The 15,725-nt window shown below is 41.4% G+C and overlaps 1 protein-coding gene across 1 annotated transcript in view; it reads right to left on the reverse strand.

Annotated features, from left to right (window-relative positions):
• Exoc2 (exocyst complex component 2) overlaps nucleotides 1–15,725 on the reverse strand; it is a 136,262-nt gene that overhangs the window by 87,286 nt on the left and 33,251 nt on the right. The window contains exons 7-10 of the mRNA XM_013349120.2: nucleotides 14,195–14,340; nucleotides 13,996–14,077; nucleotides 13,146–13,248; nucleotides 9,087–9,205 (exon numbers count right to left, since the gene is read on the reverse strand). Of these exons, the coding sequence (XP_013204574.1) occupies nucleotides 9,087–9,205; nucleotides 13,146–13,248; nucleotides 13,996–14,077; nucleotides 14,195–14,340 (450 nt within the window). The remainder of the gene's footprint in view (nucleotides 1–9,086; nucleotides 9,206–13,145; nucleotides 13,249–13,995; nucleotides 14,078–14,194; nucleotides 14,341–15,725) is intronic.

The following is a 15,725-nucleotide window of genomic DNA, read 5'->3' on the forward strand; positions in this document are numbered from 1 at the left end:
GCTGGGCACCCGTGGCAAAGGCACAAAGGGCCAGCCGCTGGGCACCCGTAGCAAAGGTGCTCTTGCAAGGAGAGAACACCTCCAGCTATTCCCTATGGCATGCAGTTCTCCTTTCACTGTGCAGACCCAGAATGCCACTCCTAAGGCAAACCAAATTCCTCAAGTCTTTACCCCCTTTTTAAAATGTGCCTAAATTACTGGTACTAATTACGTGTCTTAATTTTTCTTTGAAAGGTAAACTGTCATTGTGCTTATTAGTTTTCTGTCAACTCGACACAAGTTAGAGATATCTGGGAAGAGGAGCCTGAACTGAGAAAATACCTCCATCACACCGGACTGCAGACAAGTCTGTGCAGAATTCCTTGATTACTGACTGATTTGGGAAGACCCAGGCTACTGTGGGGGATGTCAGCCCAGGGCAATAGTCCTCTGCTTTAGCTTCTGCCTCAGTGCCTGCTGAGTTCCTGCCTAACTTCTCAATGATGGATTATATAGTCCAGAAACTGCAACAAACCCTCCCCTCTACCACATGCGCTGTTGGTCAGTGTTGTATCAGAGCAACAGAAAAGGGAACTAAGACAATCATCAAATTATGTGTGTGTGTGTATAATCTACAATCAATTGTGTTCAAAAGTGCCAATCTATATTCTAGCAAATACAACTGCTTATATATACCTATGCCAGTTGAAAGTGACAATTTTTTACTTGTGCACTCTGAATCCAATTCATGATGCTCTTCCTCCTTCTGAGAAAAAAAAAAAAAAAAAGGCCTGGCTGGGAGAAGATGGCTTTGGAATCAGCACTTCTCCCATGCTTCCCTCTCCTGCACCCACTTTATCCTGTGTGTCCCCATAGAGCTCCCAGACTTAAAGCTGGTAACCAAATCCTGCTAAATATTCTCTCTTCTAAAGCCAATGTAAGCACTCTGTTATCACACTGTAACTTTAAATAAAAAGTATGATTTCTATTAAAGTACTTAATATATGTACAACATATACCTAATACCTTCTTTTTTTTTAGTTAGATATGTATCAGTGTTTTTTATTTTTATTTTTTTAAAATTTTTTTTTTATTTTTTTTATTTATTTGAGGATTTCCGCCTCTTCACCCCCACCACACCCCCCCTCCCCCCCCCCCATCAAGTCCCTCTCCCCCATCAGCCCGAAGAGCCATCAGGGCTCCCTGACCTGTGGGAAGTCCAAGGACCGCCCACCTCCATCCAGGTTCAGTAAGTTGAGCATCCAAACTGCCCAAGCTCCCCCAGAGCCAGCACGTGCAGTAGGATCAAAAACCCATTACCATTATTCTTGAGTTCTCAGTAGTCCTCATTGTCCGCTATGTTCAGCAAGTCAGGTTTTATCCCATGCTTTTTCAGATTCAGGCCAGCTGGCCTTGGTGAATTCCCGAACGAACATCCCCATTGTCTCAGAGTGTGGGTGTACCCCTCGCGGTCCTGAGTTCCTTGCTCGTGCTCCCCCTCCTTCTGCTCCTGATTTGGACCTTGATATTTCTGTCCGGTGCTCCTATTTGGGTCTCTGTCTCTGTCTCCTTTCATCGCCTGATGAAGGTTAATATTCAGGGGGATGCCTATATGTTTGTCTTTGGATTCACGTTCTCATTTAGCTTCTCTAGGATTGTGAATTATAAGCTCACTGTCCTTAAAATATGGCTAGAAACCAAATATGAGTGAGTACCTTCTTAAGTAAGGAACTATTTTTTATAGTTCTAAGAAAATTCAATGAAGCTAACAGTTTCTGCAACTTAAACAAATACAAGAAAAACAACCTACTCTTCCATTAGGACAATATCAGAACTGTATTACTAGCCCCATTATTTAAAATATTTATGAATAAAATGGTACATAAAGATAACTTCAAGTATACTTTTTAGACAAGTATCAATAAAAGCATAGTTGAATTATACTGTATAAAGACAATTAAACTTCAAATACTATTATTCAATGAGCCTCAGCTGAAACGGAACCTTTATATCTTAAGGCCCTTGGAGAAACAAGTATTATAGTTTTCTCAGTATTTAACAAACTGCTACATGTCTGAAATCATTCAAATCTTAGGCTGTTGGCTCCTGGGTTTAGTGCTGGGCATCAAACTCAAGACCTTGAGCACTCGGATCCTGAGCCACTTCCGCTGGGTGCAAAGCCCACAGCCCACACGCCACTGTGAACTGAGAAAAAACTGCTAAGGGGAGACATGCCCCCTCCAAGTCTTCAAAGACAACCTGAGCCGTGTATGAATGCTCCCTCCTTCTGCTGTGTATCTATTTTTAAGGACTCACTGCTTACATAAGTTCTGGCTCCTCTTCTAAGTGTCTCCCATTGAGCCCTAATTCTAGGAAGTCCTTCTGGAAGTCCTAATTAGAGCACAGCTCCCAAGATGCCAGAGCAGCTGATGGCCTTTCCCCCAGTTTACCAGACAGCCAGCTGCTCTGAAGAGTTACAATCAAGCCATCTCAGGAACAAAAGAAAAGACACCTTTGAAGACCACCTTTCAAAGTCCATTGGAGAGGTCCAGCAGGGGGCTAACCAAAGCCTTTTCCTGCCAGGAAACCTTAAGGCGTACGCTAATTTTGGACCTATTTCATAGGAATTCCTAGAGACCAATCCTGATGCAATGGAAAAAGTTTGACATTTGCACTCAGGGCACCAGAAGCAGGATGGTCACTCAAGCTCAGGCTGCAAAAACACCATACTCAAATCCTCTATGTATTTAAACTTTCAAGATAGGGTTTTATAATGTGCATAAATCATCAAATTGTGAAAAAACTAAAAATACTTATGTTTCTCCAACATAAAACATTGGTTTTATCCCAATACTTTACAATGGAGAAAAGTCCAAAGATCAGACTTGGGTTTCAGGGCCAGGACCCAGCGAAGTGGGCATGGGGAGGATATGTGGAGTGCCAGCTCTGTGAGGAAGTCAGCAAACCCTCCCACTGACTGTCCTTCATTTGATAAGCAGCATCTACCAGGGCAACAGTAACAACTGACATCCCCGGGAGAGCCCATCCCAGTCCTCAGTACAGGTCAAAAAGACACCAAGAATTCCTTCCCTGCTTTTACAGTCTCTCCATTTAAAACTGGGTTTTATTTCACAAACTCAGTTCTTAGCCACTGTTTGGCTTGGGTTTAAAACACTGCATCCATTTCTCTTCTCCAGAGTTAGTCGTCTAACAGCTGTAATAGAAAGCCTTAAGACCAACTGTTTCTAGAGGGAACAGACTACGAGCTTTCACTGTGGGAACCGCGGCACTCTGACAATGGAGTTCTACATGAAATACAGAGCGCCTCTTCTAAGCAGCACCTGACAGGTGGAATATTAACTATCCTCTCACATGCAGGAGCCTTCAACAGAGGCTACAATCAATGCCACCAGGCCTGGGCCTGGCAGGCAATCAGCTACTCTGTTAAACCAAGCCACAGGTGCCAGCATGTAAGCTTTTCCACCCCTGCCACCCTTGGGTCCTATAGCACTAGACGAAAAGGAAGAGACGCCCTGCTCAGATCCAACTATAATTTCTGGGCCCTTCTAGCAGTCACCTTCATCTTCTCAAGCGTGCCAACTCAGAGCGCTTATATCCTAAGCGTATCACTTTGGAGATTCCTAGTTAGTACTATACCGCCTTTCCTTAATAAAATCCACCTGTGACAGAAACGAGCACCAAAAGTCACAGCAAGTCAAAGTGGTTTATGTAGCTCGGGAAGTTTCAGCACAGGTATTCCTAGCAGCTGCGGCCAGCTTGCCTTCCCACCAATGAAATCCCGGCTGATGGAACATTTGCTGCAACAGTGCAGTGAGCACAGGGAGATGAGGAATGACACGGGATTCGCAGACCTAGCAAGAGCAGCACGGTGTGACACCTATGTGGACACACGCTCCTCCTTCCCATCTTCAGTGCATGGAGAAGGTCCGTCTGTCTCGGACTCCTGTGACACCTCCTCACAAAGGAACCGGACCTGAGCAGCCACTGCTATAGATCTCTCTAGTTCCCTCCCACTCCATCGCATCACTGTGTAAGATTGATGGAGGACCCATATATTTAGTGGACCTTCTTCCATGCTCCCTTACATGACTGCATGCTTAACTAAGAAAATTGTAAGTATCTGATAAAAGTTCATCAGCAACTATTGATCACATGAAAGAACATCTGCTTATTCCCTGTAAACTTATACTAAGGCATGTGTTTTATATATAGACTCGCACACACAGAAACATGTCACCATCATTACACTGCCTGTCAACCCGTAAGCATGTATTAAAGGGGTAACATATTCAATGGCATATACACACAAAATGCTGACATGAAAACATCCATGTGCAAAGGATCAAAGTTGATGTATTTTCTCATTGGTTCTTCTATGCTAGAAAACAAACTCAATTTGTGCACAGGGCACAATTGCCAATATGTCTACAGAAGTATCAGTTAAGAAGTAATGGTATCATTGCTTCTTGACTTTTGGCTAAGATAAAGTGTAAAAAGAGATGGCATAAATACATAGAAAGAATACTGGAGAAAATTAAACTGAACTTGAAAACTGACAGATGTTTGTTATTTGTAAGTCATTAATACCAAGAATGGTGGCATACACATGCAATTCCAAGGTTTCAGAAGTGGGAGACCAGAGGATCACTGCAAGTTCTAGGCCAGCCTGGGCTACATAAAAAAATCATGTCTCAAAAACAAACAAATAAACAAAGAAATAGAAGCTCCCAAATTGAAATAAATTACTGATAATATTTCAAGAACTAATACTGATATTTTAATTTAAAATTTTAAATATCCATCACCTCTGAAAAATTTATAGATAATTATGTGACTTACTTCAAATAATAAAGAATGAAGAAGAGGAAAGTAGCAGGTGAGGGAACAGCTATAAGATTAAACTAATTAAACTAAGGTAGGTATATGGGAAATTGCGTGTGTGTGTGTGTGTGTGTGTGTGTGTGTGTGTGTGTGTATGTGGGTGTGTATCTTGCTGTCAAATATGCTCAGTGGCTGCCAGTATACATAAGGTCCTGAATTTAGTCCCCAACACTGTGTGTGTGCATGCACATGCAGGAATTTTTCTAAAATGAAATAATACAAACTGCTTCTTCAAGAGATCACATCAGTCTTTTAATTAAATGTTATATATAAAAATTATTTACATCCAGCACTATTTGGACTTGGGGATATTAACAACAAAAGAAAAAATAAAAAGTTGTAAAGTTGAGAGGGAGATGGGTTGGGGCACAGGGGAAACTGGAAGAAGGTAACATTGGAGGGATATGGTCAGTATACACTGTATAAATATTAGGAACTTTCAAGGAATAAAAACTATTGTTTAAAAATTATTTGAATGGGGGCTGGAGAGGTAACTCAGAGGTTAAGAGCACTGACTGCTCTTCCAGAGGTCCTGAGTTCAATTCCCAGCAACCACATGGTGGCTCACAATCATGTGTAATGAGATCTGGTGCCCTCTTCTGGCCAACAGAATATATGTATACATAATAAATAAATAAATCTTTAAAAAGTTTACTTTTAAAAAACATAAAAATTACTTGAATAATTCATATTAGTATTTATTAGCAAAAAGGTACATTTAAGCATATTCAGAAGGCTAAATTCTGAAAAATTAAATTCAATAACAACCCATTTAAATTTGCCTAGGAAATTAAATGGTATTGCCATGAAGTCTACAGAGTGGGTTCAAGGAGCTGTAAGGTACCATATTTTACTTTCAATTGAGAAAAGCTATGAAATGAACTAGGTAAAGCTTGTAACTAATATTCTCTCTAATGGCGAAGTTCTACACAGACTCTCAAGAAAAAAACTAGAGGGATCTGATTACATGTAAGCTTTTCACCTCTTCTTTTGAAACGCTGATTTTTTAAGCGCATCAATACAAATATATATAGCAATGCAGAACATGAAGACAGCAGGAAAGAGCTCTTGTCTAATACACACAAGGGTCACACATGGAGGAAAGCAAGATTCAGATCTCTGAGTGGGAGAATACTGGTGATCAGCTCTCGGACAGAAGTGGCATGAGACTTTCAGGGACGTTGTTTTCAAACAAGCATGCAGAAATATCCCAGACATTTGCATACTTTCATACTAAATTATATCTTCAGACTGTTTCTAACAAGGGCAGGTAAGACAATCCACTGTCAGAAGGCATTCTGTGTGTAGCCAGCAAGTGACAACAGTGTTGAGCGCCATTATCACGGCTCCAGAAACCTCTCTTGTCCTCCTGCTACCAGGCTAGGAACCCCTGCAATATGATTTCATAAAGTCTCTCTGCACTTCCCAATCTTTACACAATTATAATCAAACCTACTTATGGCATTTGAAAATACTATGTGTTCATAAACCCAAAGCTCCAGCAGGTCTGCTTACCACTGTCCTGTGCCTCTGGCAGGACACTGATGATGTAGCCTGGCTACATGTGACCTGTATCTGTCCTCTGCCAGCAGAGAATTGGGCAGGCATATCCAGTCTTTAACCTGTGGGCTGCTTGAGCCACTGACAGCCATGAATGTAGCTATCACATAGCCATAAATTTACATAACACTGGATTTGTTTTGTTTGTCTGTCTATTGGGTGGATTTGTTTGTTTTGCTTTTTTGACTCTCAAGATTGAGAACTTGAACTTTGTAGAGCACAATTTTCTGTCCTAATGTCAAAGGCTGGGCATGCCTGAGTAGAGACTAGTAGATGACAGATGTTAAAAGGTTTCCGAGGCTCTGATGGTCAGTCTATGGAACTGAGCAGACTGAGAAGTGACTGCTTGGCACTCTTAAGATGCTTTTACCTTCCCTTACAGCAATTTAAGAATTGTTAAAACTATTACGAGCAATTGAGGTAGTGGCATCCTTTCAAATACATGGGGTTTCCAAAGTATCAAACATGGAAACAGAATTGGAACTGAAAATTACATAAGCCCAAGACAGCTCATTAATGACAAACTCACTACCAATGAAGGCTGGTATCTTCCCAGCCACTTCTCCAGGACCCACAACGCTGGCCTCATGCTGTTTGCTCCCCCACATTCCGGGGACCTGGCTGCCATTCCTTCCCTTCCCAGGTGCCTAAGGCTCTGAAGCTGCACTCACCAAGGACACCAGGAGCACGCAGTGCTCAAGCAATGAAGTTCTTTGTCCTTCTAGCTCTTTTGTTTCTCAAACTACGCTGTCAGGCCGCTGTGCTGTTCCTGTGGCCACCTCTTCACCTCTGCCAGTCCAGGCTGCTCTCCTCCTCCCAGCCATTCACTGAGGCCCCTCAGGATTCTGTCCTTGATTTTCTTTCTTTCTTTTTCCATCTTCATGAATAAATGCAAGAACTTCAAGGGACCATCTCGGTACAAACCACCTCCAAGTCTCTGAATCTAACTACTCTTCATTGTCTTCTTTCATGACAGACAATTCCAAACTCACCTGTCAAATTCAAGCTGGGGTAAGCACTAAGTTCCCCAGTTCTTAACAGGGCCGCCACGCTAATGAGCTACTTCAGGCAGATGTAGACTTCTAGGAGGCACCATCCTCCATCTCGTCCTCCTGTTCCTACTTCCAGCCCTAGTCCTGCCCATTCTATTTCCTAAAGAGCCCTGACCCCACCCTCGCACTTCACGTTCCCTACCCTATGCTAGGTCAATTGCTGACACCTGCCAACCTCACCAACCCTGTTATAGAATTGTTCCTTCTTATCTATTCTCCACACGGAAGTCAAAGATAGCATGTTTCCCTGCTTGTCATCATTTCATGACCCCTTGCTGCTCTGGACAATCTCCAAACCTCTCCAGACAGCCATCAAAGTCCATTATTTGTTCATCTTAACTGTAGCCCGACTCTTGCTGCTTTTATCAGCACTCAGTTCCAGCCACAGAGAACACAAGGCTGTCTCTCTCTGGCTCCCTTATGTTCTTCCTAGAATAGTTTTTCATGCAGTTCAGATTTTTTTTCCTCCTCCCAATAGAGATCGCACAACACCACTTCACCAACCATCAAAGCTAGGATCAGAATTTGCTCCTGTAAGCTACCGCGCCACTCAGAATTTTTCTTATCTGAGGAAAAGGCATATTCTACAGCACCCCACCTAGTCAGTTACCTCTGCCTCCTTTAGCATGTAGACACAAATCAGACCCTTGGGGTTGTACTGACAACTAACAGTATCTTAAGCACAGTCAGCAACATATATTTGCTGAGTGACAGAATTAAACAAAGAAATGCCAACAAACCTGCACACAAATACACTTTTAATTTTTCTTCCCACTTACCTCAGAGTCCTGGGCAGTGGTTCCTTTCTCAAGCTAGAGCTTTCCTGGCAGTTCCTTCCAGTTCTCAGCTAACCTGGAGCCTCTCTAAGCTGTCAAAACCAACTGTCTGAGACACTCTCCTCCGCTGCCTTCCTTCAGAAGCTTTGTCGTTTCCCTTTCACTCACTTGTCCCAGCACTGTCGCTGTAACTGCCTAGTTGCATGTTAGCACATTGCCCTTCCTCTTCCAGGGACCCCAGGAGGCAAGGCCTGCTTCTCTTACACCACTGTCTGTCTAGCACTTGGTACCCACCTAGTCCACAGGTGACTCTGACAGGCCTGAAGAAAAGGGGAACTTATCAAGGACCAGTACAGTTTCTACAGCATCATGCATCATGTCAACCCCTTATAAAATTTAACTCTCCCATCAAATAAAATAAAAGTTTTGCCAATACTACTAGATAACAAAAAACACAGATTTATTAGGAGTGCTTTCCCTTATTTTTGGCACCCACTGTTAGGTAGAGTGCTAAACAGCGGGGTAGAGGGCCAACAGCAATGAAGACAGCTACCGATATCAGGAAAATCTCAAGCCGGGCAGTGGTGGCACACACCTTTATTCCCAGCACTCAGGAGGCAGAAACAGGCAGATCTCTGTGAGTTCGAAGCCAGCCTGGTCTACAAGAGCTAGTTCTAGGACAGGCCCCAAAACTACAGAGAAACTCTATCTCGAAAAACAGAAAACAAACAACATCAACAAAACAAACAAAAAAAATCTTGTCACCATTCTATTAACTACTAAGCATTAACAAGTAAAGTGGAAGAGAATCTCTTGCCTTTTAGGCTCTTCATGTGGCCCTCTTTGCAGTCTTGCATGAGTTTGAGCGTCCACTTGTGCTGAGCTCCAATACACTGCCAGGCAGGGTCACCAGGTGCATGGAGGTCAGAGAGATACCTGAAAAAGCAAAGAGCAAGAGGCCTCCTGTTATAACAGCAAAGGCAAAGACTGGTGTGTCAGCACTATCATTTTTTAAAGAAAAACTAAAACTCAACTAACTAGAAAAGCACTTGTCAATATTTGCCTTTAATATTTTGTTCATAATGAAATACATTAAATTGTTTTCACTCAACAGAAAATGATAAAGCTGTGGGTTTTTTTGTTTTTAATTTCATGTATACGCACATGGCTATGTTATGTATATAGTGTCCCTGGTGTCTGTGGAGTTCCATAGATGGTCCTGGGTCCCCTGGCACTGGAGTTACAGGCAGCTGTGAACGTCTACGTGGTTACTGGAAATCAAACCCAGGTTCTCTAGAAGAGCAGCCAGTGCTCTCAACAACTGAGCCATTTTTGCAGCCCCAGCTGCAGGCTTTTAATTTATCTCTTTACCTAAGTCAAGAACACTTAGAACTTAAGAACACTTCACATTTAAACTTATTCTATCTTTCCTATTTAAAGAAAAACAAAAGGGGTAGGTAGAGGGAGAAGGAAAAGGGAGGAGGGGAGACAAAGAGAAAGATAAAGAGAGTGGGGGAAGGAGAAACCAGCTGACCAGTGGTCTCAGAAGCAAGTACACTTCCCATTTATCAACCGCAGCAGATCCACTGGCCATCCCTCTATTCCACTCCACTCCTATAAACCACATTATGGTAAGCATTTATCATGCAAAGCTGCTCAACCTAAACCGGGGGTACGTTTTGTTCTTTTTTTTTGTGAGGAAGAGGAAAAATTAACTTTAAATTTAAAGTCACTTCTCTCATGTGTTTCTATTACTTGAGAGTTGTTTCATTTAACCTAGGTGGAAGCCAGCAGAGGGCACTGAGTGGAAAATCTCCCCTCTCTGGTATGAAATACGGCCACTGGATGGCAATGTGACACTGTCCTGAGATGACTTATGTTAGAGACCACTGAAACTTAAGGTCTCTAACAATATGTACTTACCTCTAGGGTGTAAACTAATTCACAACAGAGGGACAACTTCTCTATGAAATGTAGTGCAGATGGACACTTTCTTGACTTTCAATGGTTCTTAAAATATTTAAAGTTTTCTTTGCACAAGAAATACCCACATCCATCTAGAAAATTTAAATGTATTTCAACGGAAATTTTTCTGTCAAACATTACTCGCTTGGCTCTGAGCCCTGTATAATACACACGCGTCAACTCCAGAAGCATGCTTGAACGGGCTTATCACCCTAAAATACTTTCTAACCCTCAGCTTCTTTTGTCTTGAGGTTAAAAATTTGTGGTCTGTGATAAATGTTCATTGATGGTTACAAGCTGTGACCTTAACCAAGTCCTGATCACCGTGGGGCACGCCCGCATTTCTTCAGGAGTGGGCACTCATTACTCAGACATCTCAATTAGCAGCTAATCAGAGGAGAAACAAACCCATTTTGTAATAAGTTCACAACAAACAAGATGGTGAGCAGAATCCTGGTATGCATTTAGCGACGCCCCACGCCAACCCTGACCCTCAGGAGTTAATGGCTCAGAGGCCCGACTCCCCAAGGAGCAGCAATTCTGCCTGCCAAGCACTGGGGTGGTTGTCTGTCCTCCCTGCGACTGTCCAGGGGCTGCAAACAGTTGTGTCTATGTGCTGAGTGGGAGGAAGCCAACTTAAAGGAAGGATTTACCCATATAAAAAAGGCACCTAAGAGCCTTCCTCATTTGGGAGAACATAATCCTCAGAAGAAAACCACATTCCAACAAATTACATTTAGCTTACTATGAGGAATTCAATACAAACAAGCTCCCCAAATCCAATCTGATTTTTCCTCTCCCACAGAGCTTGACTCTTTTATTAACTGGGATATAAATGCAGTAAATAGTAGTCTGTGTCTTTACTTTCCTAAGAACACACGATCTGTTCTTTCCAGCTGAGAACAGCAGTTGTAACACTCTCCCTGTCTGTATGGCTGCTGTGCATCTGGGCCCTGCAGTGCACCTAGCACTTCTGTTCACCCCTCCACGTTCTCTGTCCACAGTAAGGCAGAGCAGTGTTCCCTCACAGAAGCTGCTGCCTTTCCACCGTGAAGACACTGGCTAAGAATGCAGTCACTGTAGCACTGGGGCCCTTAAGCAGGAGACCAGTAAATCTGCTTTGTAACTTCTAAAATTCTAAATCTCTTTAACATATACAGTATGGCCCTGAATTTTTTAATAATCCTCTATCAGCTTAATATGAAACTGAAGGCTCTTAGAAATATTTATGAAGAAAAGTGAAGTTCCTGTCTCAAAAATCTTAGGGAATGTTCCCGTTACAAAGTGTGATATTCTGTTCTAGACTCCAGTACATCTCTTTTCTTTTTAATACGAAGCTTGAAACTGGTAGTTTCATTACAAAGATCTTTGTTCAGAATGTAGAGGTTATTGCCTTTCTTTTTAATGACATATTGGAGAACATTTTTGGAAGAGGCTTTCTAGAAAGGGAGGGAGGTAAAGAATCTTAATTCTGACGAGCATAGATTAAGCGTTTTAGAATTTAAGGAAGCACATTTTCAATGAGAATGGGCTCAATTCTGGGGAAAATAAAGGGAACCTAAAAGCATTTTCAGCCCTTTTCTTTGGTGACTAAGCAGCTCCAGGAGCAGGGCCACACTGCCACAGAGAGAAGAGAGGGGCACTCTGCTTCTGGCTGAGCTACCAGGAGAGGGGAGAGTTAGACAAACAGCAGTATGCACGGCAGCGACAACCTGACACGTGGCTGTGCCCAGGCTGTCTGGCTTGACCTGGTGCTCACAGGCCCTATCACCTTAGACGTTAAAGTCAAACACACTTGACCTGGCTCTGATCTGATTTTATTTTTCTATTCATTAATGCTAAAAATGTAATTTTTAAAGTTAATCACCAGATTTCTCAATGCCTTCTTGATTTTGGACTCAGGAGTTGAGTGTAAATTTAGCTTGTTCACATGTGACAAGGGAGCTAACCCTCTGAGGCACAAACAGCAAAACTCTGAGGTACTTGGCTGATTCATGCCGTGTTTACTTCCACTCTCTCTGCATCCAGGAAAGTTCTTTGTGTATACATTTCCTCAGACAGGCAAGGGGGGCCTGTGACACCCGAGAAGCAGGTGCCCTGGCTGTGTGTGCTGGACAAGCCCAGGTTCCTCTGCCCACTTGGGCCCTTTGGCCAGAAAGAAAACACAGTTAGGACCCAGTCCAGTGTGCCGATAGCCTGCATTTCCCAGCAGCAGCAGTCAAATTCACTGCTCTCGGCTCCATTACTAAACCCTGTTTGTTCTACATCTGCCCCCACCGCTCCCATCACTAGAAGACAATTAAGTGCAGGTCATTAGTCCCTCCCACCAGTGTTGGGGCCAGGCCATCTTCCCAGGCCTAAAGACAGTATTTTCAATGGCCACAGGCAAATGTATACAAATACGTAGTCTATTTCATTTTCAAGCTACTGAATTTTTAGTAAATTTCACTAATTAAAAAAGTCATTGAATTTGGGAAATAACAGCTTATTCTGAGAACAGACCACACTTAGGATAGCTCAGCAGAAAGTAAGTCCATATCCTTTGAGACCGTCAAGCCACGGCACACCCGAGCTCTAATTTCCCACAGTGGAACACCTACTTACGGAGCATGGCATTTGCAGGGTGCAGCACCCAGACCACCGGGAAGTCAGATGTGGAGAAACAGGTGACTGCGCAATGAGATTGTTTTTCCTTTGGTCAACCCGGCAGGTCATCTTTCCTTCTCATAACTGCTCCCTATTTATTCATATTCAAGCAATGTTCATGTCCTATACCAAATACCTCCAAATTTTTATTGTCTTCCCTTTCACTACTTCATTAATTTCCTGAATGCCCCCAATAAGCTCTGCAGGTTTCACAATGTATCCCATACATATACACAATCTGTCATAATTCTTGCAGAAGTTTTACCTTATGTAACGCTTTTGGTCATGCAAGGTTGATGGAGTCTCGAGCAATTTCTTTAGAAGTAATTCTCTTAGATCTTCAATTCCTGCTTCTACTTCAGCATAATCTATTTTTAAAAGATGCAAGATTTACAGAACTGAACTTAAAATCAAATTTCAGAAAGTGGAATGCTGGTTGCTTTTTGATTGAGAAGACACACAAGGGACCTTTGTGGAGAGATCAAAACACACCATCCCAAGTGTATGGGAGGCACAAGCATTCGCCAGAACTCAGTGACCTGTAACACGTAAGGTCTGTGCATTTCACTGCATGTAAGTTTCACCACAGTAAAGAAATAAATTCTGCTTTTTGAGACCTTATGGGTTTAATTCTTTTAAATTTAATAAGACCTATGGTATTTCTCCTAGTTAATAAGTTTTTAACCGTAAGATATTTAAGCTTTTCTTTTGTAAACCTGGTATTCAAAGTAATTTTTAGAAGTATTGAGTTTGCTTTAGAGTTAGATTAGAACTCATAAATACACTGTTTCAGCTTGAAGAGGGAAGACTGAAATGCATGTTTGCACATCTCTAAAATGCTCGTCACTGCTTCCTGCTAGCATGAAAGCGTTCACTAGCACTGTGGTTAATAAACAGCAGGGTGTTTAAGACCAGCCCCCACCATAAGTGCTCATTCCCTCTACAGAGCAGTAAGAAAACTTGTGCTTATTTTGAACTAATTGTTTTACATTTTAAAGACAGCACCACATAAACGAGATCTAAGATGCAAGCAGCACTCTTTGTAGAATATACACCCCATATTCTTCTTACGAAAGCAAAGGAAAGGTCTAGAAGTAACAAAAAAAATATCTTACATTTCTTGAAAACTTGCACCTCTGTTTTCCCAAAGAGTGACTTGGCTTTTTCATAATCATTAATAACCACATCATAATCCCCCTTGAAAAGAAGAAACAACGTGAGATTGTCAGGAAAGAGCAGTAAGCACACTGGTTAACCTAAAATACCTTAATGCAGCTTTAACACCGGCAGCATCTATGGCTGTATATACTCTACCTTCTGAATGTTCCGTTTAATATTGAGAGGAAGGTTGAAGAGAAATTTAAATCGCTGCAGCACATTGAGGGCATTCCTAGTGGAATCTGCTTTGTCTTTTCGACCTAACACTTCTTGAAATAATGTGTCAGCAGTGTTACTTGCTCCTGTTTTCAACAGAGAAAAAGAACATAGGTGACAGTGACCTGAATCTGAACACAAAAGCTACCTACCTACATAGAGATCTTTCACAGTTTACTAAAATGAAATTTGGTTTATAAGTCCTTTCATATGTTAAGAATGGTATCTAATTAAAAGCCTAAGTAATTTTCTCCAATGTGAATCTAAACTTACTTTATCTACTCGTCTAAATATTTTAACAATTGTGGGTGCTTAGGCTATTTCATTATTTTGGAGAATGAGGCACACATACAAACCAGTTAAATTCTATTAATTCTATATCAAACTATCAGGTAATAAATTAGAGAAGGGAAACTGTTTTCAGAAGAAGCTTTTAAGAAAAGTCATGACAACTAACCCTACTTCTTGACAGAATTATCTATCCCTCTATGTTGCAGGCCCAGAGAATTCTATAAACCTAAATGGCAAAACCCTAACACAGCATCATTACTGTTTCTTAAATCAGCTGAATCTAATAAAATTAGGTACAAACAGGACATTTCCTAAGATTCTTTCCTTTAAAAAGCACAAATTATATGTATCACTTTAATGAATGCTGTTTTACTAAGGCAAAATTTGCTATACAAAAAATAGTTTAAATTTTGAAACTTGTGAATTATTTTAATTAGCTATGAGGGAGGGAGGGAGGGAGGGAGGGAGAGAGAGAGAGAGAGAGAGAGAGAGAGAGAGAGAGAGAGAGAGAGAGAGAGGAGAAACTGCTTTCAGCTGTCTGCGCTGCTTGTAAAAAGTTTCTACATTATCTGGTCTAGTGACTATACTTTAAGCAAAGATGAAAAACTCACCTCGTCTCACTGGGTGGCTTGCACATCATGGCCACACTGTGGGTGGCCTGATCCTGTTAAAAGTCGTCTTTGTAACATGATTGTTTTATCTAAATAATGTTTAAATTCTGTTGAAATTTTAAAGGTCTGATATAAAAACTTGGTTTGGTCAAGAGAGCTGTTTTTCCCACGTGCTATTTAACGTGCATGCTAAACCTCTCTTGTGGGATGAGAAATACATTTCCTTCATGCCACCAAGCCACGCAATGGAGGCTTGAGCGAGTATTTGAAAGTTGATTAGAATTTTAAAACTTTCTTCAAGAAAAACTAACTTAAAGGATATGTTTATCATTTTAAAAATACAAACTTCGTGAGTGTAAGCTTTGTAACTGGATAAGCTCATGGAACAGAATTTTTTTTAAAGGCTACATATTTATATGTGAAGTTTGAGTCTTACACCAGCAAATTCCTTTTTCTATGCAACGAAAGAATTCAGAGCTAACAGTCTGAGTTCAAAATTAAATTATTCTCATCATTTTAAAGTAACAAGAAATTTTCAGCTAATAATTTTAACTCCAAAAATATGAAAA

This window comes from Microtus ochrogaster, chromosome 16, assembly GCF_000317375.1.
Source record: "Microtus ochrogaster isolate Prairie Vole_2 chromosome 16, MicOch1.0, whole genome shotgun sequence".
Lineage (NCBI taxonomy): Eukaryota > Metazoa > Chordata > Mammalia > Rodentia > Cricetidae > Microtus > Microtus ochrogaster.